This window comes from Trachurus japonicus, chromosome 6 (assembly GCF_045865225.1).
Source record: "Trachurus japonicus isolate A0001 chromosome 6, Traja_1.0".
Taxonomy (NCBI): Eukaryota; Metazoa; Chordata; class Actinopteri; order Carangiformes; family Carangidae; genus Trachurus; species Trachurus japonicus.
In genome coordinates this window covers 13073653-13093738 of record NC_140912.1, presented here as the reverse complement: position 1 = coordinate 13093738, position 20086 = coordinate 13073653, and the positions used below count along the sequence as shown (strand labels likewise).

The 20086-nt window shown below is 39.9% G+C and overlaps 4 protein-coding genes across 6 annotated transcripts; 1 reads left to right on the top strand and 3 right to left on the bottom strand.

Annotated features, from left to right (window-relative positions):
* Nucleotides 1–96: 96 nt before the first annotated feature.
* cd151 (CD151 molecule) lies at nt 97–4859 on the bottom strand. Of its 2 annotated transcripts, XM_085778998.1 has the most exons (9): nt 4747–4859; nt 3649–3730; nt 2828–3019; nt 2027–2101; nt 1666–1686; nt 1193–1297; nt 898–1047; nt 730–816; nt 97–582 (listed from the first exon to the last, which is right to left on the bottom strand). In XM_085778998.1, exons 2-9 carry the CDS (start codon nt 3727–3729, stop codon nt 523–525), a joined length of 771 nt encoding a protein of 256 aa, XP_085635124.1. In that variant the 5' UTR covers nt 3730; nt 4747–4859; the 3' UTR covers nt 97–522. The 2 variants fall into 2 exon arrangements, with proteins under 2 accessions (XP_085635124.1, XP_085635125.1); XM_085778999.1 differs by lacking the exon at nt 1666–1686.
* Nucleotides 4860–5437: 578 nt separating this feature from the next.
* Nucleotides 5438–13649, bottom strand: cracr2b (calcium release activated channel regulator 2B). Of its 2 annotated transcripts, none has more exons than XM_085778994.1 (18): nt 13527–13649; nt 11412–11662; nt 11223–11334; nt 10970–11117; nt 10509–10655; nt 10295–10385; nt 10108–10203; nt 9834–10021; nt 8995–9066; nt 8802–8856; nt 7871–7950; nt 7649–7769; nt 7340–7469; nt 7162–7243; nt 6937–7051; nt 6283–6390; nt 6111–6187; nt 5438–5664 (listed from the first exon to the last, which is right to left on the bottom strand). In XM_085778994.1, the coding sequence occupies exons 2-18, from the start codon at nt 11658–11660 to the stop codon at nt 5580–5582; spliced, it is 1956 nt and encodes a 651-aa protein (XP_085635120.1). In that variant the 5' UTR covers nt 11661–11662; nt 13527–13649; the 3' UTR covers nt 5438–5579. The 2 variants fall into 2 exon arrangements, with proteins under 2 accessions (XP_085635120.1, XP_085635121.1); XM_085778995.1 differs by having other exon boundaries at nt 13474–13554.
* A 68-nt stretch (nt 13650–13717) lies between these two features.
* Nucleotides 13718–16208, top strand: tmem138 (transmembrane protein 138). Its single transcript, XM_085779004.1, has 5 exons — nt 13718–13889; nt 14483–15004; nt 15517–15688; nt 15903–15978; nt 16065–16208. Exons 2-5 carry the CDS (start codon nt 14877–14879, stop codon nt 16175–16177), a joined length of 489 nt encoding a protein of 162 aa, XP_085635130.1. The 5' UTR covers nt 13718–13889; nt 14483–14876; the 3' UTR covers nt 16178–16208.
* A 919-nt stretch (nt 16209–17127) lies between these two features.
* Nucleotides 17128–20075, bottom strand: tmem258 (transmembrane protein 258). Its single transcript, XM_085779006.1, has 4 exons — nt 19974–20075; nt 19337–19446; nt 17393–17521; nt 17128–17283 (listed from the first exon to the last, which is right to left on the bottom strand). Exons 1-3 carry the CDS (start codon nt 19974–19976, stop codon nt 17395–17397), a joined length of 240 nt encoding a protein of 79 aa, XP_085635132.1. The 5' UTR covers nt 19977–20075; the 3' UTR covers nt 17128–17283; nt 17393–17394.
* Nucleotides 20076–20086: the final 11 nt, after the last annotated feature.

The window sequence follows — 20086 nt, the reverse complement described above, 5'->3', positions numbered from 1 at the left end:
CAGGGGGGGAAAGAAAACGAACGAGGAAGACGCTGTGTCACCTGACAACAACATCCGCTCAAAGGATTTCAAAATAAAAGCCTAATGTCTAAGGCGAGGGGAAATGTAACGGTATGGTTTTTATTGCTTTTAAACAAACAATTTTTTTAAAGCTCACTTTACATTATAAGTGCAGTAAACACAGTGTGAAATACATTCAAACAAACAAAGATTAACAATAAGGCTAACTTTTTTTTTTTTGCTACATTACATGAAAATAAAACTTTAGAAGTTACCACGCCTGTGGTTAGCATAAAACAAACTGTAAAATGCATCAGACTTTCCAGAAAACAACAGTGCTGTCCAGCAGCATTACTGTATCTCTAGTGTTTGTAATCTGAAAAAAAAACATCATGTCATGGCTTTTTAACTTCACAGCATCCAGAACTGTGTGAATAATTTGGGGCAGTCAAATTTCTAATCAAATATTGTACAAATTCATTCAAATATTTGACACATTTTGTGAAATTTAATCAGACATCATCAGGATGGATCTTCTTTCAAATTTTGATAAAGGCAGCAAGTAAACATCATCCCCACAAGCTGAAAGAAAAAAAAAAGACACGAGGACCTTGTTAGTTCCACACTGTGCACAGAAGCAACCTTTGTTTACTATTCAACAGCTTTTATTAAAAAGAGAAGCTCATACAACCTTATTAACTACTTTGTCAAGTGGTTATAGGGTTTTACCTGTAGAAATGCAATGCCAATGCCCACTGCGCCGAGAATATACAACTGACTCAGGATGAATTCCTCTAATTTCATGATGCAGCCTCCCTGACAGCATGAGAAATCAAAAGGAGTTAATTTTGCTTTAATTCAGCATTCAGCCAGAACCGAATGAACAGATACACCCACCTCCACTTTGTAGATGTTGGAGGGATGATCCCTGAGGCCGCAGAGGTCACTGGGAGTTTTACAGCAGCTATCAGGAACCAGCCGCTCGTGAGCTTGGATCCACGGGCTGTCTGCCCAGTCTGAGAAGTTGGTGCTGCCACAACACATAAACTGAAGGAGGAGCAGAGGAAGGGCAAAAGGATAAGATACACAAACATATGGAGACTGAAGGGGATTTCATTTAAAACTCTCTGGTCGCTGAGATTTTCCTCAGTAACTGAAAAGGTGATTCAAACATGCAGTATCACTTCCCCACCTCCTGATGAAGCTTGTCCACAGCGTGCGTGACGCTTTCCTCCCCTGGCTGCTTGTATTTCAGCTGCATGGTCACCTTCAGGTTCTGTCTGAGCTCGTCATCCAGCTGCAACACAGGAGAAGCATTTTAGATTTTGTGCAGGAAATATATTTACTATGTCTTTCCTATGTGTGTAAAGCTATACATGTCACAGTCAATAAAAATAGCCCCTCGTCAAGTTTCTTTCCTCCCCCGTAACATTCCACTGTACCTGTGCAATGTCCACATATAACTCAAAATATATCAGCTCAGATCCTCTGCCCCCTGCCCCCCTCCCAACACCATATTTCACATGCATTCCTTAAATTGATTTGCAAACATAAATAGTTTTGTTTCTGAACTGGCAAAGTGCAAAGGTTGAAAACGAGCCATCATATATCAATCTGTCAGAGGAACAGGTTGATATAAAATGGAGACAGATGGCAGCAGATTACCTGGTAGCAGAGAGGGAAACACTGGAGCCCGAGAGAGGGGGAAAGAAAGAGAGGTGTGAGAAAGATGGGAAAAAAGGACAAACAAAGAACATGCGCAAAGAGGATTGCAGAGAAGATTTCACAACAGAGAGGGCAGCAACTGAAGCATTTCATGGGCGGTTAAAAAAAAAGACAAAGAAATGATATGATGGAGGGGAAAGTAAAGGTGTTTGAAATCACATAAAGGGATGATGGAATAACAAAAACACATTAAATACAAGAACAAAGACAAAGACTGTACAAAAACTTGCAATTGCTGTTAAACCTGAAATAAACATAAACCAACAACAAACAAAGCAATGAAAAAGTACAAATACTTCACCTCTTGGTATGTTATGTAGGCCAGCACACCAGCAATGATTTCCAGTAGGAAAATGCAGAGCAACAAGACCAAATACTGTTGAAAAGAGGCATAAAAAAACCAAGAGCACATCTGAAAATCAACTTCTGTTGTGAAAAAGAAATCCCAGCATTTTTCAGATGGTGTTTCAGTGCATTTCTCTGCTGAAATATGACATTAAATGTGACTTTGCATATGGCAACAGCTTTGGATCTAACTGTGCATGAGTCAAAAAGCAAAATATAAAAGTCATGCTCTAGAGAATAACTGGTTTAACTGTGGGAAAGGAAGTTATTCATTACAAAGGTCATGGCAAATATGGAAATAGACACAATGTGACAGAGCTTGTGCAGTGCTGCTCCAGTATTATACCCTCTCACTGCGTATATCTGTCCCCCTCACTGCCTCTTCAGTCCAAGCAGCTGCTTGTGATGCCCCTCATTCCTCTGGCATGAGCTGCACTCTAAATCTACACTCTTAAAGACACACTCTGCGTGACTTTGTCTGTTATTTCTGACAGCAGTGTCCGTCTGACATAATGGGCTGCACTGCATGCAGGCCTACGAGACAGAAGGTCACCAAGGATTAACTTTCAATACACATGGACCCAGACTAGCTTGTGTGTGTATAAACAAGAACTTAAAGTGTCTTTTCCCGGTTTCTGATTCCACATAATTAAATGAGGTTAAGGCTGCAGTGGAGCAGAGTGAAAGTAAACATGACAAGGTTTTAATAAAATGTTTCCCAGCAGTAGAGCTCTGTTTTGTGACTGATCCACCTTACCACAATCAAAAGACTCCTCGTCTCTTTCAGGGTGGCACAACATCCAATTATCCCGGTCACTATCACAATGGCCCCAGCAGCGATCAGGATGTAAGCCGAGGCTGAGTAAAAGCCTGAGTTCAGTAAACTGATGTAGTCGCTTTTTTCCACCAGAGTCCACACTCCCACTGCCAGCACAGCTCCTCCAGCCACCTGAAAGAAGGTCTGTTATCAGCACAACTCAAACCAGATGCCCCTCTGAGGAGTTTTATCAGTTATAAACGAGCTCCTAGTGATGCTAAAGATGGCAATGTGAGCCTCAAGAGACATGAAGTCAAATTTGTTTTCTTTTTTTATCAGATGCAAGTAAATCAGTTTCATATTCGAGTGGATACTTGATGAAAATGCACCATGAGAAATGAATAGGTGACACGAGAACTGATACAGTCTGTCTTTGAAGCCCAGAGGAAATGAAAGTTACTAAAGTAAAAACTAGAAAAACGTAATGAAAAAATAAACTCAAGCGTCTATTGTAAACAAAAGGTTAGAGTGTCTGGATTTTCTTTGAAGTACACAATGTATGAAGTATTTTCTTTCCTGTCTTCTCACTAACTGTTGTAACCATTGCAAAAAAAAATATGTAAACAATAAATTAATCTGAAATGTTGTTTAAAGGAACTACACCATTGCATAATATACACATTTTTATATTAAAAGATAAGTAATAGTGAGAACCAGTGTAAATTGTGTAGAAGTTAAATAGTGTAGTAAAATAGAGCTTTTAATGGGGGATTTGTTCTCTTAAATTGTGTTAAAATCATAATTCTTCCTTGTTAACTTACCCAGAAAAGAATATTGAAGAGAAAAAGCAGATATTTAAGACAAATTGTTCCACAGGTAGTTTTCTCATGTTGTGCTTCCATTCTGAAATACAGAAGAAAAAAAGGAAATATTCGACTGTAAAGTGATGCATAAACTCAGAAAACATCAGCAAATGAAGAACTTTTGGAGAAGATCAGATTGCATAGTTTAATATCCCCCTCGAGACATACATTTCTCAGTGAGCAAGTCACTCCCTCCAAAACTGCTCCCACGCTATACACAGGGGATTACTGTCACACATATCAGTTACTATATTGCACGATGGATTAAGCCTGTTAGTGCTGTATCTGATGGAGACTTGTTGGTTGAGGAAACACATGGGGTTTCCTCTTTTGCTGAGCTTCAGTTTCACCTTTGGTGGGAAAAGGTGATTGGAGTTCAAACTTAACCACAGTATAAGCCTTTCTGAAGACATGCTGTTTTTCCTCAAGGTTTGTTTGAAAGGTTTTGCATGTAGTACAAACAAATAACACTTAACAGTGGACCAAAAATAAAATGGGGTTGCATTTCAAACTTGCAAAAAAAAAAAGTTGGGATAAAAGAGCAATGGAAAAAGCTCACTGATGAAATCAAATCTGTTGTGGGGAAAACATGCTTAACATGTGTCACATGTCAACCGGCAGACAGATATATATGTCCCCATCTCTGTAACTCACACTCCAGTGATATACTGTTGACATTTAACTATTTACCTAATGAATTAGTCAAAGTCTCTTTTTACCCCCAACCCGAACTGAGCTGAACTTTCTTCTGTTTCTATTTTAAGAAAAGCTGTGACCTGGAGCATCATGAGAGATGGTGACTTCAGATTGTGGGTAGATATGAGTGCAGCACTCTGGATAAAGCCATAAACACATAAGCAAAGGGTACAAAAGATGTAAAATAACAGGCACATTTCATTCAACGTTGTAAGAGTCTGCTTCTTTAGCTCCAAGTCAAAATACTCCATGTGGGAATGTGATCATCTGACAAAAGAAAATCTAACGGTCAGTTATTTTTAACTCATTGTGTCATGGAAAAACTGCTCTGCCTTTCCGCTGAGACCAGATTACTCCTACCTGATTCTCTGTGGTGGGCCCTGAAGGATGTAGATTATAGGGGTAGCGTCTTCCAAGCTCCCACTAACCCCAGTGTCAATGTGCTGCTGTCTTTGAAGGTTAACTGCAACAGTGTAAGCTCTAACTTGACACCCGGAGCCAAACCTCCTACCCAAGCGTCTGAGCGTCGGTCCTCTTTTGGCACAGCTCAGGCAGCTCGCCCCCTCACAAGTTATACAGAGGACATGTCTGCCCCCAGCTGGTTTCTCATGCTTATGAGCTTTTTAAGCCCTATAAACAAAAGTTGAGCTCACCAATGTGTGCTCAAAATGTCTCAAAAGACAACAACAGAGGAGTCGTCAAAAATATATTTTATTGGGAGGTTTCACAATATACAATGGCAAGAAAAAGTATGTGAACCCTTTGAAATTTCTTAGTTTTCTGCATTAATTGGACATTAATTGTGATCCCGCATTTATCTTAGTCACAAGTATAAACAATCACATACCACACAAACAATTATAATATCTCATGTCTTTATTGAACATATCCATTAAATATTCACAGTGCTGGTGGAAAAAGTAAAGAAAGATTAAATCTTTGTTTCAACAGTCCACAAAACATTTTCCCATTAGTGTTGTGAAGTGGCAAATTTCAGGCCTTCAATGGGAAGCAAAGCAATTCATGCAGAAAACTAGGAAATTCCAAAGGGTTCATATACTTTTTCTTGCAGCTGTACATAACATGTGTAAACCTTACAGATAATGTTCAGTAAACTTATTCCAAGATGAAATGGCTCTGGAGGAAAATGTAATGAACTGTAGTGAGGACAGCCCCAGCGTTTCTTCGTCTTTTTATGTACAGCAGCTTCTTTTAGTCGTGTCCTCGCTCAGTAAAAGTGCATCTACGTACTGTCGATCGTGCCGGGCAACCAACACCCTAAAATTGCATAAAAAGTACAAAATAGATCACAGAGCAGCAGAAACCACAATGTTTGAAAACAGAAATTAGTTTACATTTCACAGCACTGCTGCTTTGTGATAAAAAATAATATGGTGGGAACTATATATCTATTACTCATCAAGCACAGATTTGTTGTTTGTATGAACTCTCTCCTCTCTAGTTAATAACAATGGGTGCTTTTCAAAAATTGCTAAACTGAAGCCTCCAAAATAACCATGATGTTACCTTTTCAATGAAAACTGATAAAACTGAATTGATCTTAAGTGTTATGAGGGTGTAGGATTCATTGGAGGACTGTTTTTAGTTTTGCTGGGTCTACACTATGATCTGCCAACCGAATGTGGCTACAATGACATAAATAAACAGTGACTGATTCAGTGTAATAATAATAAATGTTGCAGTATAGAAATATAAGGTCATACCCAGCCAGGTCAATCATCAGCTCCTCCATGTTGTATCCTGTCTTGGCACTGCACTCATAAAACAAAGCTTTGTGGTGCTGTATAAACAAGGAAACAACATTTTTATTTCACTTCACTCAGAATTGAGAAAAATCACAGAGGAAAATTGTTTGAATATTCAAATGCACCTCACCTCTGCCAGCCTCTGCCCGTCCTCTGTCGTCACTTTTCTGCCATGTCTGTCTGCCAGGTCCAGCTTGTTCCCCAGCAGCATTAACACTGCACCGTCACACATCTTCCTCTGCGAAGATCACAGTGTACATATTTTATGTATCAGCATTAAAAGACGTAAATGTACAAATGTACAAAAACTGTAATGTTGCACCATCCACATGAGCATCTGACAGAAATGCCCCAAACAATAAATAAAAATGGTAATAGACAAATGGAAAAAAAGACAACAACATACATTCAGATATGAACAAATACAGCAGTAGAACAACTGCCTCCATTGGTTTGCACATGCCAATTATAAAAAACACAACAGATACACATTTTCAGTAATACTGTGATGATGTTAGCAAACAATAACAACAATGGTGTCTCCACATTCTAGCCTAGGTGGTGTTGAGGTCTTTCATAGAGAAGGGGCAGAGTTTTAGAAATGGTTGTGCTCTGTCTGCCTGAGGGGAGGAGCTGATATTCAGGGTGGAGAAGATGAGTTGGATTTGAGATTTTCTGTGATTATTTAATTGCAATGTAAATAAAATGTGTGCCTATTCAAATTGGAGTAAACTGTTTTGCATGTTTTTACATCCACGCAACTGTGACATCACTACCTGCTCACCTTTACAGAGTCCATCCATCCTCTCACTGCTGTGAAGGAGGAGGGTTGCATTATGTCGTACATGGCGAGAAGGCCGTCAGCCTTCCGGTAGTACTGCTCAGTGATGCTGCGAAACCTGGAGAAAGAGCCAGAAAAACACAAATAGGAAAAGGAATATTAACACAAAAAGAAAAAAAGTGGGTTATTAGGAGTAAGAAATATAATTCTACAGCTGATATATCTGACCTCTCCTGTCCTGCAGTGTCCCAAAGCTGCAAAGTGACTGTGGTGGAGCCCAGAGTTAAAGTCTTCATGTGGAAATCTAGACCTAAAAACAAAAGCGGGCCCCACTCTCATATCAGACTTCTACACAGAGAAGCAAATGAATCATTGAAAAAGTGATTAAAAAAATTTAAAGTCTTACCAGCAGTTGCACTCATGTTATTGTCGAAGCGTCCTGTGCAGTAGTGCTTGATGAAGGAGCTTTTACCCACATCGGAGTTCCCCAAGAAAACCACCTTGAACACTTGATGAGGTTGACTGACAGATTTGCTCTACAATTTGGGTAAAAAGCCAAATTTAATAATTTAATCTAATATATATTTGTTGCCAATGCCATTAAAAGGGAGCACATCTTTGCCAAAAATATAAAAGCTGTGCTCTGTATTCTACAAAGGCCTTGTTATATCATTATCTCCCTCTACCAATATTTTTAATTTAACATTTTCCCTACCTGAGTTTGAGCCTGTTCAACATTTTCAGCCCTGACTCTACATGACGGTTGGCGTTTCTTGGTTGTTTTTGTCATCACTTTGTCTTTGTTCTGCTCCAACTCATCAGACGAGCTCAGCTGTCTTCAGAATCAGTGAATACACAAAATTAGTGACTTCCTATGTCAATGTCACTCACTGCCAAGATGACAAATGTAATATCAGATGCATTTAGTCATACGAACCTCTTCAGTGGCTTGTCTTGCAGTAAGTAGTTACCTATGACTGACCCTCTCTTCTGCAAAGTCTTTGTGACATGTGGATTCTAAAAAAAAGTTTTATGTGGAAAGTGAGGCAGAAGAAACAAGCAGAGTTAAGATTTCTGTCTTGGAAAGATATTTATAGGCATAAATAACAAACAGATGTGCTATAACAAACAGATGTGCTATTGTTTCACACTGACAAGTTATTTGGTACATTTAAAAAGCAAGGATTCAGTCCAGTAGTGACATTTATTCTGCTACATAGTAAATAAACATCATAATCATTTATTAGCAGTACACGTATTCCACTATAAATTATGACATGAAAAAGAGAAAAACGGAAATAATCGACAGGCAAATGATTTGTGACCTTTGTCAGAAAGTTTGTTCAGAAACGTAAATACAAAATTATCTGTCATATTAATCTTCTACAGGAATGTGTGTTAGGATGAAAGGAAACCCTGCTGAGTGTGAGGATTGTGATAAACAACAAGGACTTTATCATTTTGGTAAATACTGACCCATTTTAGTTCACCTGCATAAATAGTGCTATGTACAATATCATTAATAAACATATATATATATATTTATACTATATATAACACTCTTTGCTTCACTGCGTCCTTGACACAGGACTGAATAAATGTCTTTTCAACACTTCACCAACCACAACTAGAAGAGAGGACAAAACAACAATATTGCTGACATGCAAAACTCTTTAACAGTGTCAGAGACATTGACACAAGTTCAGCCAATAACCAAACAATAACAGCTGCCCATATAAATAATCATTGTCCAGAGGGTGGACTTATGGTGGGTAGATCTGCTGTGTCCATGGGGTACAAAGGTCTTCACGGAGGTAACAGTTTAATGGAAGGACAGGAGCAGGAAGGACAGAGCTTTTGTGACTAACCCTCTTCTGAGTCTGTTGGGAATCTTTCTCATCTCGCAGCCTTTTGTTCATATCCCTGACACAAAAAGAGAAAATAATTTAGGACTGCTCATGTTGACTGATTCATGTTTGGAGCAGTAAATGGTCGAATTAATCAATTGTCAGGACACTTGAGTTAGACAGAAACTAGAAAATAGCAGCAGGACAGACTTACCTCAACAGTTCCAGTTGTCTCAAGAGGCTACCCTTCTCTTTCTGCATGTTTCTGGACACCTTCATCACGTTTCTATGGTGACACAAAAGATCAATTACGTATTTTGTTAAACAAACCAACAATAAAAAGTGATTCTAGTAAGTGCAGCCAAAGCTTGATGCACAATTTCTCTGCTCCAATCTCCTCTAAAAACTGTTGTAACAAAACAACAGAGACAATCCTTGATTACCACAAACACTGTGGATTGCTTGATAAATCCCACATTCCCAGTCCTGATGCCATAAATGTTCACATATTCCTCACAGAAAATATGTTTTCTAAAAAAATGACAGTGCTCAGCTGTATTAGGGTTGTTTTTTAACAACAATAAATAAATGGTCAATCAATAAATAAAATATTGATGTTGAATAACACGTTGTTGGTTTTCAATCTATTCCTGAAGAATCATGCCAGCTGTGTCCTTTAATAAACCCCTTGTATTCCTGCATGTTATCAGATCATCTGCTCAACTGAAATCCAGAGTATTGTTTAGGGATTTTATTACTTTTTCTATACTTTTTAAACTTGCTTAATATGCAACTGGATTTGTAATAAATACATTAAAAAAAAAATCTTTCATCAACTCTAGGAGTTTGACTGGAACTAAAAAGGGAACTCATATGACATCCATACGTATTTTTTGGTTTCAAAACAAAGCATTCGGTTTACTTCCTTTCCTTTTAAGAAGTAGGATTGAAATAAAATGATTGTGATTAAGGATAAGGATGGAGTGTTTTCATGAATGAATCTCTGATGTTATACTTGGGACATTCAGGTTCAGCGTGTTGTTCACCACTCACCTCTGCCTGTCCACTTGCTCCTGGGCAGCGTTGAGCTGCAGCAGGCTGAGCTGACCCAGTGCAGCCTGCAGCTGCTCTCTGCTGCTCTCCACCTGCTCCTGTAACTGGATGTTGAGGCTCCGCAGCTGCTGGTTCTGCTCCTTGATGTTTGCCTGCTCACAGCTCAACTGCCTGATTCTGGTCTCCATCTAAGGAACAAAGACAGGTCCTGTTAATTCATTCATTCAACCATAGCACGCGTGACACATAACATTTGTGCCATTTGAACATGTACCTCTTTCTGTTTGGCCTCTGTACTCTCCAACTCTTGCTCACGCAGCTTCAGCTCGACTTCCAGTTTCTGACCTCTTTGCTTCTGTTTGATACTGTCCTTGATTTTACAACAAATTCATTAAATGTAATTAGGACAATCACTCTGGTTAAATGTGACAAATATTGGACTAAACAGCACACATGTGTACCTGAGCCTGGAGTTTCTGTCTTTCCTCTCTCAGTTGATTTTCCATGTCTTCATATATGGACCGAACAACCTGATCGTGTTCGTTCTCACGTCTAAAACAGGAAAAATGAAACAAATTTTTAAATCTCAGACTCAGATCACTCATCACTATATTTGGAAGACTTTATGTAGTTCAGTACATCAGTGTTCAGAGGCCAGTGGGAAGAATAAGAGACCTGCGTAAAGCTTGTTCCAGGTTGTCCCTCTCTCTGATGGAGTCTTGTAAATGGGACACAGCGTGGATCAGGACGCCCTCGAGAGCACTCAGTAGTTCTGGTCTGTCTCTCTGGAGCTGACACCACAGAGAACAGAGCTCCTGCTGACTGAAACACAACAACACAACACACAACAGTTAAAGGACCGAGCATCTTCACTTTAACAGCACATCACTTTCTTCTCGTAAAACAGACTGTTGTGTGCTGTAAATGAGAATATTAACGCAATACACTTTCAGTTTTGTCTTTTTTTAATGTAGCTGAAAACAATCATAATCGAATTAATCTCAGGATGTTATCCTGAGATTAATTCGATTGATCAACTATTTTTAGTCTATAAAATGTCTGAAAATGGTAGGAAAAAAATCTATTAAGATGTTTCTCCCCCCTCAGTGGCTTTGATGAAAAAACAGTGATCTTACTCTTTAAAAAGTTTGTCGGCTCCCAGCTCCATCAGTATGTTTACAAATCTGTCTGCAGCGGCATCCTGGCACCAGTCCATCTGGTCCACGTCCTCCTCTGCTTCGTCTTGGCTCAGCTCAGTTGAGTCCTCCAGTCCAATCAGCTCACCTGCACCACAGATGGAGAAAGGCACAGGAATTTGTTTTAACTGAATGAGTAAAGTCTTTTTTTAATGAATATTAGCTTCGCCCAGTAAATCATGGTAACACTCACCAAGTCCTGTGTTGAACTCAATGGGAGTAAGGAATCCATTGCTCTCTCGGTCTAGACTTTCAAACACCGTCTCCAGCTGTTCTGGGGACAGCGGCAGCTCCGCTTGTAGCCTCTGACCAGAAGGAGACGCAAAGTTCAGGTCTCTGCAGTCATCTTAAACGTTGTTACTCTGCCACACTGGAGACTCACCTGCATGTCCCTCTTTGTGATGAACCCTTTCCCCTCTTTGTCACACAGCACAAACAGCTCCTTGGCCTTCCCCATGGTCTCTGCCTGTGGGCTCCCTGGGACTACCTCTCTGGGGGAAGCCAGGGGGCTCCACCCCCGGCCCGGCCTGGGACTCCCGGGGGACAGGACCCGGGGTCTGGGGCTGACTGGGACGGTCTCGCCGCTGCCTTGACCCACCAACACTTCGCCATCGTTCAGCCACATAGACATTACTGAAGAAAAGAAACATGGATTTAGGTGTGCGAGTGGTGTATGTATCTATAAATTAATTAAACAACAAAACAATCAGCAACTGTATTGATATTTGTTAAAGTGTTTCTCCCCTTTTGAAAAAAATGTGAAACAAAAATGTGAATTATGTTCAAATTCCAACTTCTCAAAAGAGAGACCTTCCGATTTTCTTTAGCAGGTTATGGTGGAGAGTTTTACTCATTACTATTTGCCATTTCATAGATTTAAACATTAATTGCAAATAACCAGCAAATTATTTGGTTGTAAGTATATTTACTAGTTTCAACCCTAATAAAAAAGTCTCAGTCTGTCAGCAGCATCTCTGGAAATAATTAGAGACATTAACTATTATTTTCCTAAAGAACTGGACTGAATATAATGACTTTTTGGATCTTCTCTCCCAGTGCACCGAGCTGGCCCCGCAGGTCCTCCCTTGTCAAACATGAGGTGAAGAACAAACTATAATGTGCAGCGTCACTAAGCTGTGTGTGCACATGGTCTACAGCTGCTGAACATGTCTGCACTCAATTAGTTTTTTATGATTATGTGAGGAATCCAACATTAGGGAATTTCTCTGACACATTTCTATGCAAATGTCAATATTCCCCAGAAAGGTTATGACAGAAATGTTTGCAGACAGCAGAGCCAATTATGCTCAGAGTTTACTTAGGAGAAGAAAACTTAAATAAATGCCATGCCAGCAGTAGTATCCATGACAGGTGCATCAGGATGTGTAGAGCGTAAAAACCAGGATGGTGTCATGTGAGAAGTGTTACTGTGTGCCTGAAGAGGAGGGTGCATGGCCATGGGAGAAGAGATGCAAATCAAATATTTGCATTGTCAGAAATACCACAATTACAAACAAATGTCATGTTCAAGAACTATGGGGAAAACAGTCCGCAGTATCTACATGACATTCACAAAACAGTGATTTATGACAGCGTCACACACAATAAGTCCTCAGATTAAATGGTATATCTATCACAGAGATAAAACATAACAAATCACAGGTAGTTTTGTTTAAATAAAACAAGAAATTCAAAGGGGTATCTCTGGAGCTCACCAGGTTAAAGTGCAAACTGAACTGAAATGTGCCTAACTAATAAATGAAATCTATTCCTGCTATCTATGAAGTCATAAAACCTTAAATGCACTGACTTACAGTGACAAGTAAAACGATTATCTTTATGCCTTAAAACCATCTTATGACTAGATATACAGGTTTTCCAGATAGGAGGTGTATGTTAACATGATATGTTAAGGATGTCTAACAAGACTTTAAATAAGCCTACAGCCACACCAAAGGTCAAATAAACACACCTCTGATACACTGTTTAGCAAGGTCGGTGTGTGTGTATGGAGCAAGGTGGAGCTGCTGTCACACTCGGGGAAAGTGGCACCAAGTTATTACAGAGTTTACAACATATTGCAGGCTACAAAACTGTCAGTCACATTTTCAGTGATAAATATCAGCACGACACAGCACTCAGCAACATATGTTGCTTTAAAAGACTGTGACAGCCTTCAATGAGTAAACAGCTAATTAAACAGAGTGGTTGTGGTTAACTGTACCCCAAGGTTTCATTCAGACGAAGCTTGGTTTCCTGTCATGTTTTTAAGACTGATAACAAACGAGAAGTCCTGGTGCTATGTGGCTAAATACAGAATGGAGCAATGTACATTTATTATTAAAGGAAAAAAGAGCCGCAAAATAAGCTGCAGTCAGTCGGCTGTTAGTCCACCACATGAACATTGGAAATATTGCTCTAAAATGTTTTGTTAAATGACTCACCCTGCTGTATTTCATGTCAGTGCTGCGGAGTTGAAAAAAGTTTGGCTACTCACCCACCGTGTGCTGGACGCAGGTGGCGACTTGTACCTTTGGTCGCCTGAGCCACTCTGACAGTCTGGTCTGTATTCATGGTTCAGCCGCTGGGTGGCAGCAGCGAGAGCCTCTACCGTAATACCCATAATAGAGTAGACTGTACTCTATCCGCCGCCCGAGAACTGCAGACAGCACTCTACCTGGGTTACTACGGTAATAGGTCGCGTTACCATGGAATTTGCGGAAATACATACGTTACCGCCATAGATGGATACCATTCTCAGTTGGTAGCACTGCCTCGCTAACAAAAGTGCGAGTATCGACAATTTGCCGTCTTATTTCTACGGCACGTCAAGTTATATTCATCGTTCACGTCTGTTTTGGTAAGTAGATATCGGTTAACTATAATAGTGCAGCCTGCTTACGTAACACTAAGAAGCCAAACAATGTTGTGGTGGTTAACGTAAGTTAGAAAAACGTGTCTGGACCGAGCTTCTTGAAGTTAAAGTCTGAGTTGTGGCTACTGCCAATGGATTGTGTGTTAGAAATAAATCAGTAGTAACTCTATTATCCGTCTCCGAGATTATCCTCGGCCAGGGCTAAATAACGATACGCTGCAGCCGCAGGAAGATTAGATGCGTTAAAAGCAAGACGGGAAGCGTGATGCTACAACAACAACAAAACGAGAGTTGGCGGAGTTAGTACAGGTGAAACTAATCTGTAAATCCCAGCCTTGACCTTTCCATGCATGCCTGTGTAACAGCATGACCTCTCTAAGTTACGTTTAACGCTAATTTAGTTGTGAGAAAGCCGACTAGTTACATCAAGCGCTCATACCGGAGGAGGCTAGCTCCAGAGGAAACATCAGCGATAACGGTGCTGCCCAGAGGTAGAGGAGAAACGATGTATTTTGTTTTTCCATCAAACAATACAACCAAGTCTTTGTTGTTTCACAGCCTCTCTGTTCTCCTTGCAGGTAATGATGCAGCAAATGGTGAGAATTTCCACAGCAAAGATGTCAACATGCAGTATTTGAAAGGATCACACACGTTTCATCTGCTACCTTGGACTGCCTGCAGCAAACACAGAGATGCTTCTTCCCTGATGATGACATGTTTTTCAGCAAAGGAGCGACCTGGAATAATTAATACACACAGCAGAAGAGCATTTATGGACAAATCTGCCACTGTCTGACTATGTGAATGGACAAGCTTTGATCCAGTAGTGTCTGTCTGCTTCTAGAGCTCAGCAGAGTCTTTGTGTTTTAGCATGTAGGGGTGATAAGTGATCAAACTGGTCACTATCAAGAACCTGCATTTGGCATCTGTAAAGACAAACAACCGGTGGAAAATAGGATCCGGCTAGTGAAGATGCTTCAGACTGGTAACTACTCACTGGTGCTGCTGATCCAGCTGATGCTGTTGGTCTACGACCTCTTTGTCAACTCCTTCAGTGAACTTCTGAGGGGAGCGCCCGTCATCCAGCTTGTGCTTTTCATGTAAGTCACTAAACCACATGCTGCAATGATAAGTTCATTTATTAGTTAGTTGTCAGGTCATCAACAGAAAGTCACTGACTGAATTGATTGCATTTGATGGATTAAAGAAGGGATATCATTACCAGGTAAAAAATACCAAACAGGGTACACATGTAGATTTCCTCTCTTTTCTTCAAGTCATATTGTTATGTGTTACATGTCGTCATTATCAATTGGCACATTTCCTCATGTACAGCAATTACCAACTGATTGTTCAGAAATCCAATGACTCCATAATGAAAAGTTTATTAACTTCTAACCTTAGACATATCAAGTTTTTGGCTAAAACTAAATGTTCAAGGCTGAAAATTGCTCTACTTTGATTGATTGATTCAGTCTTTATTAAGGACAGAGCTTACTGCTGGGTCCATAGCAAGTTGTCTGTATGGATAACTTAATTCAGGGCGACCACTGCCCAGTCCATCATAAACTGATATTATAAATTAATTAACCTGTACAATCTGTTTCCACAGAATACAGGACATTGCCATCTTGTTCAACGTGATCATCATCCTGCTGATGATGTTCAATACGTACGTGTTCCAGGTCGGCCTGGTGTCTCTGCTGCTGGAGAGGTTCAGGACTCTGCTGATGTTCTCTGCTCTTTACCTGACTCTCAGCATCTGCCTCCACTGCTGGGTGCTGGTACGCTCCGTCACCCCATCACCAACACCGACAGCTGCATATCAACCCTGCGATATAAAACTAATTTAAATCATAACCATTTTCGCATTTCAAAATTAAATGTTCATGAAAATTATGCTTAGCTTTCTTAAAAACGTATTCATACATACACCATAGTGCACAAAGTTAATTCATATTTCCTCTATCTAATAAAAACTTCCTTTTTCTTTTTTAGAACCTCAGATGGCTTGAATCAAACCTCTTTGTTTGGACAGATGGTCTTGAGTCTCTTTTTGTTTTCCAGAGAACAGGTAAGGGTTAATTCAGTGGTGCTTTTACATCACTACTAATCTATTTTCTGTCATCATTGAGTAACTGTTCTTCTTTCTGTTAACAGCGGCAGTGTTATATTACTACTTATACAAGCGCACAGCTGAGTATATGGGAGACCCGAGGTTGTATGAGGACTCGCTGTGGCTACGCAACGCCTTTGCCAGGGCTCGTCAGTGAAGAGGGGACAGTATTGAGAGACAATTAAAAAGACGGCCATCCCCTGGCAACAGTGTAACACTAATCATCGTTTACTTTTTTCACGCTGGACACTTTGAAGGCCTGGCACCATTACACACACAGAGCAAAGTAATGGGCTGATGTTGAGCACTGAATGAACGTGCTATCAGTTAAAGAGGATGAATCGAGGTATCAACCACAGTTTGTGTTTACTGGCTCTTCATAGCCAAGCGGGCAGTCGGTTAAATGGTTTACACTACAGTGGCAGGTAAACCAGCCATGGCATGTGTGTTATTGTTTTAATCTGGATTGAGTCTGTTAATCTATGTGGCCTTTGTAAATCAATTTAATTGTAGACAGTGTACAACGCATTCAAAGAATGTCAAAAGGTTAGGGAAGCTCTGTTCAGGTATTGCCGCCCATGGCATTAGTTTGTTTTTATCTCAGTTCATGTATAACACCTTGTGTAGTAAAATAGCTCTGCCGGAAAAGTTGTTATTTCACCAGTTGGTTTATTTTGCCTTATACATGATTAGTATGTGCTGTTTACATGATTTATATTTTAATAAGACAATTTTTATTTGAATCCTGCTGTCTTTGAGTCATGTTACTGCTGTTTTTAATAAATAATCCTTCTGTAATCCCAGTGTAATCCTTCATCACTGGGGTAGTCGGTATTATCCTGGAGACAAGGTGAAACAGACTGTTCTATTTTTAACACAAAGATTAATCAGGGATTGAGGTTTTAGGCGACACTAGTGAAACACACCATAAATAGTTTTCAGTGCAACAAAGTAAACATTCTGTTACTTAACACGTTAAGTTGCAGTGCACTTTGGGTCTGGTCTTAATAAAACTGTCAGTCAACATTTTATATGACAGTTAACAGAGTAAAAAAGAACTAAATTATGATTGCAGCAGTCAGGCTAAGGAAAGAAAGACACCAAAAGTTGTACAAATCCCCTTTACTTGTGAAAACAAATTCAGAGTCCATATGATCCCATAATGTCAGTGCAGTCCAATTAAATCCAAAATCCAGTTTGTGTTGTATGTGATGTCCTTGGTTCCACTGGAATGTGTCATTATTACAAGTCAGTCTGCCGAAACTGGAGGAAAACAAGAGGGAGAGGGAGTGCTGTTAAAAACTACAAAACTGTTCTAGTGATTACAAAAAAACAAAAAAAACATTAGACTTTAACACTATTTTAGATGTACCTTCATACATAGATGCCAACCCAGAGTAGTAAGAACAGCACACCGAAGCCCATGAAGAGTGAAGCCACAAGGGAGATCAGCAGCTCTTTGTAGACGTCCCGGGTGTATTTTGTTGAAGTCACTTCATAGCTGATTTAAAAGTTAAGGTAAATCCATACAAATGTCACAGTTTTGTGCTTTATTCTTTGTCGAGTGTCCTGTGGTTAATTTGCAGTATTAGCATGTAAATGTAGTGTTGGTGTATTACAGTATCATGCTCTGTCAATGACATTTAATTGACTCACTTTATTGAATGGGGCACAGTGAACATGTACCCCAAAAAATGTATTCTTACATTAGTTTTTACATTTAACAGCATCTGAAAATATTAAGACTTCATCCTGGTTCTAATGGATAAAACATTTTCTATGATTTACATTTTGATAGCAGATTACGCTTTTAAATGGTCCGACTGATGTACATCAGCAAGCAGCACTGCTGTGGTTTAAAACTCTTAATCTCAGATCATCTCGTATTTTTATACAGACTAACAGATTAAAGCAGAAGTAAGTGATATATTTGTGTTAATATAAGTCTTAAATAGTTATATCTTCCGACAGCAATCACTTACATAGAGTGTTTGGTCTGAAACACGGGTCTGTCAGTCACTCTGCTCTGCTCTGAGCCGAAGAGAAAACATTTATCGTATCCTACAGTTTTTATCCAATGAGGAGAGAGAACGGCATGCAGGGCTGTGTGTGCAGCCAAGGGACGCCGTGAATGTGGCGACGTAGGGACGAGGACTGTTATGGTGCGTTCAAGGAAACTCGTATTTTTCCGACCGTGAAGTCGTACCAGTTCGATCTGGTACGAGTTCACCGGTCGGAAGTTACGAGTGGCCGTTATAGTGACTTTCACCGGTAAAACAGGTCGGAAAAACACGAGTGGGTTGCCTGAAACGCTACAAAGTCGTAAGTTGTGACTTGAAGCTGTAATTTACGATTTCAAAAGCCTGCCTGGAACGCAGCATTATCGAAAACGACCGGACCACTTACTTCTGCTTTAACTATTCTAAATATTTTTTTTTTTTAATGATTAAAAATAGAATCTTTTAATATGTATATAATTCATATTTCAATATTTCAGTTTCAGTCCATAGGTCAAGTAGACGCAGGGAGTCATTTGAGTGGATATTTGGTTAAAAGTTTCTTCATTCACCCTTATTTTCTCTTTTTGACAGACCTGTGCTTGTGTTTCTTAACCAAACCTTGTCGGAAGTATCATGGTCACACCATTATTGTAAAGGAAGGCTTACTTGTAAAAACAAAACAAAACTGGGATTCACAATTTAGTAGACTGACAACCAAGCTACCACAGGACATAGTAAGAAGCCATGTGCCCTCATAGCAGTGCATCACGTTGACTGACTCATTATTCTAGCATTTGCAAAGCAATTAATGAGCAAGTGTCTGAAGGGTATTTGAAAACATTAAACAATATAAAACATTACTTAACTTCAATGGTGTGGTGTGAGAACTTGCAAAGCAATGGTAAATGATTAATCGTTTCAGTGATTTGTCAAACCTGACTTCAGCTTTGCTTTGATTTGCTGCTTTCCTGTTTTATATCATTGTAATCTGTATGTCTTTGGTTTTAGACTGGTTAGACAAACCTAGACAAGAAAGGTTTTGATACAAATAGACAAAATGATTGAGCAATTACTCAAAAAGATAGTGAATGATTAAATATTGATATTTGATCATCATTAGTTGCAGCCCTAATGTACAGTAAAGTTTTCCAGTGCCTTTACTTGTTTAGGGTTAGAGTTACTGCTATGCACTGTACTGCTATGGTCTGTAAATTAAACTGGCGATAGTTTATTTCACAGTAACTTTATGCTCTCTCTGTGGTATTTAATGTTTACCGCATAGCCAGTGTGGTGCAGAACAAGAAGTGAAAGGATACACAAAGAACCAGGCGGTGAAGAACATGCCGATGGCCAGCAGGACCACGGTGAGGTGGGGGAACACAGCCGGGTTCACCGGGCTGGTGTATCTGGTCATGGCCTCGAGTTCCTGCACATATACGGAGGAAGAGGGAGAGACGGAGCAGAAACAGACAGGTTAGACAGAGAGGCCATACAACTGCTACAAAAGTCCTACCGAACCAAGCGGGGCTGCAGAAACCTATGTCTTCCCCAGGTTTTTCCACAATGACTGACATGACGTGAAGCGAGCTTGGTGGAGAGGTTGGGTTAGGATGATGAACCCGATATAGGTGCACAACTGAATAATTTGTTATGGGTAACAATTGCAGTCTCTGAAGTCTTGGACACTTGGCTGGGTAAACGTGTGTGCTTTGCGAGTGGCCGTCCAGTTTATTTATTGTCTGGTTTAGTTTCAATGGAGCAGCTGAGTCTGTGAACATGACAGGAGAAGCTAACGATCCTCTGCTAACCTGCATAATATCTGCGGCTACACCGTACAACGTTATTTCACTCCAAGCGAAACGTTTAACACGTAAAACTGAGAACAACGTGCATAGATAAACCGTATCCTACAACATATTACAGCTGAATATAAATAAACGTGGTTTATTTTACCATTTTGTAGTGAAGTGGAGCTCCTGCCTGTATGGTCCAAGATGATAAGGCCACGTACTGACTATTCCTTCCTGGTGACGTATGACGTAAGGTTTACGTTTCCGTGCTCGTCA